Source organism: Eimeria mitis, genomic scaffold (genome assembly GCF_000499745.2).
Source record: "Eimeria mitis Houghton genomic scaffold, Emh_scaff2923, whole genome shotgun sequence".
NCBI lineage: Eukaryota > Apicomplexa > Conoidasida > Eucoccidiorida > Eimeriidae > Eimeria > Eimeria mitis.
The window spans coordinates 867-2,139 of NW_013571264.1; the positions used below are offsets into that span (position 1 = coordinate 867).

At 58.6% G+C, this 1,273-nt stretch overlaps 1 protein-coding gene across 1 annotated transcript in view; it reads right to left on the reverse strand.

Annotated features, from left to right (window-relative positions):
* The window catches only part of EMH_0060320 (uncharacterized protein), a gene marked incomplete at both ends in the record, with an annotated part of 7,138 nt that overhangs the window by 273 nt on the left and 5,592 nt on the right, over nt 1-1,273 (reverse strand). The window contains 2 exons of the mRNA XM_013497783.1: nt 1-531; nt 750-1,147. Of these exons, the coding sequence (XP_013353237.1) occupies nt 1-531; nt 750-1,147 (929 nt within the window). The remainder of the gene's footprint in view (nt 532-749; nt 1,148-1,273) is intronic.

Sequence of the window (1,273 nt, forward strand, 5' to 3'; positions counted from 1 at the left end):
AGCGCGCAGCAAGTCCTGCTCTGCTAGACGCAGATGCAGGGCCCCCAACAAGCAGCGTATGCTGTCAGCAACTTCTTCTGCTTCTGCTGCTGCTGCTGCTGCTGCTGCAGCAGCAGAAGCTGCCTGCTGCTGCCGCGGATCAATCATGCCAGCTGCTGCTGCTGCCCCTGCTGCTGCTCCTATAGCTGTGTCTTCTGCTGCACCTCCTGCTGCTGCTGCTGCTGCTGCTGCTGCTTCAGCAGCAGCCAACGACTCCAACGAATCAAGCTCCCGCTGCAGCAGCTGCTGCTGCTGCTGCAGCAGCTGCAGCTGCAGCAAGTCGCAACGGCCTCTCCCGCTTGCAATGGCAGCAGCAACTGCAGCAGCATTCAATTCATCCTGCTGCTGCTGTTGCTGCTGCTGCTGCTGCTGCTGCTGCTGCTGCTGCTGCTGGCTGGAGAGGAAGAGAGGGTAGAGCCGCATGCAGCACAGCAGCAGCTGCATCCGCGCAGCACTAACAACGTCGCCAACTGCAGCAAACAGTGCTGCTCCCTGCAGCAGCAGCAGCAGCAGCAACAGCAGCAGCAGCAGCAGCAACACAAGCAATAACAGCAGCAGCAGAAGAAGTAGCAGCACCAGCAGCAGTAGCAGGACAAATAACAGCATCAGCAGCAGTAACAGCATCAGCAGCAGCAGCAGCAGCATCAGCATCACCAGCAGCATCAGCAGCAGCAGCAGCAGCAGCAGCAGCAGCAAGAATTAGTGTTTACCTGTTTGGCGTGTATAAGGGCCCTCGTGCGGCGGCCTGTTGAGGTGTACATACACCCCAGAGCAGCATATGCTGCTGCCATGAGCTGCTGCGCCCTACAATCTAAACATTTATGCAGCAGCTTCTGCTGCTGCTGCTGCTGCTGCTGCTGCTGTTGCTGTTGCTGCTGCTGCTGCTGCTGCTGCTGGCAATGGCTGTGACTGTATCTTCTCTCCGATTGTCTGCTGCTGCTCGTGCTGCAGCGTCTAGGGCTGCAACTCTCGTGCCTGCGCTCTGCCTTTTGCTGCTGCTGCTGCTGCTGCTGCTGTTGCTGCTGCTGCTGCTGCTGCTGCTGCAGCACCCGCAGGCAGAATGCCACGCCGTTGTTTAGGAGCCGTTCTTTATCAGCAGCTATCGTTGCTGATGTGCAAGGCAGCAGGGGGGGCCCCCAAAGCATGTGATTGCTGCTGCTCCTGCTGCTGCTGCAACTGATAAGAGGCGCACACCAAGCAGGTAGAGAGTCAAGGTCTCTCCCGATGGCTGTAA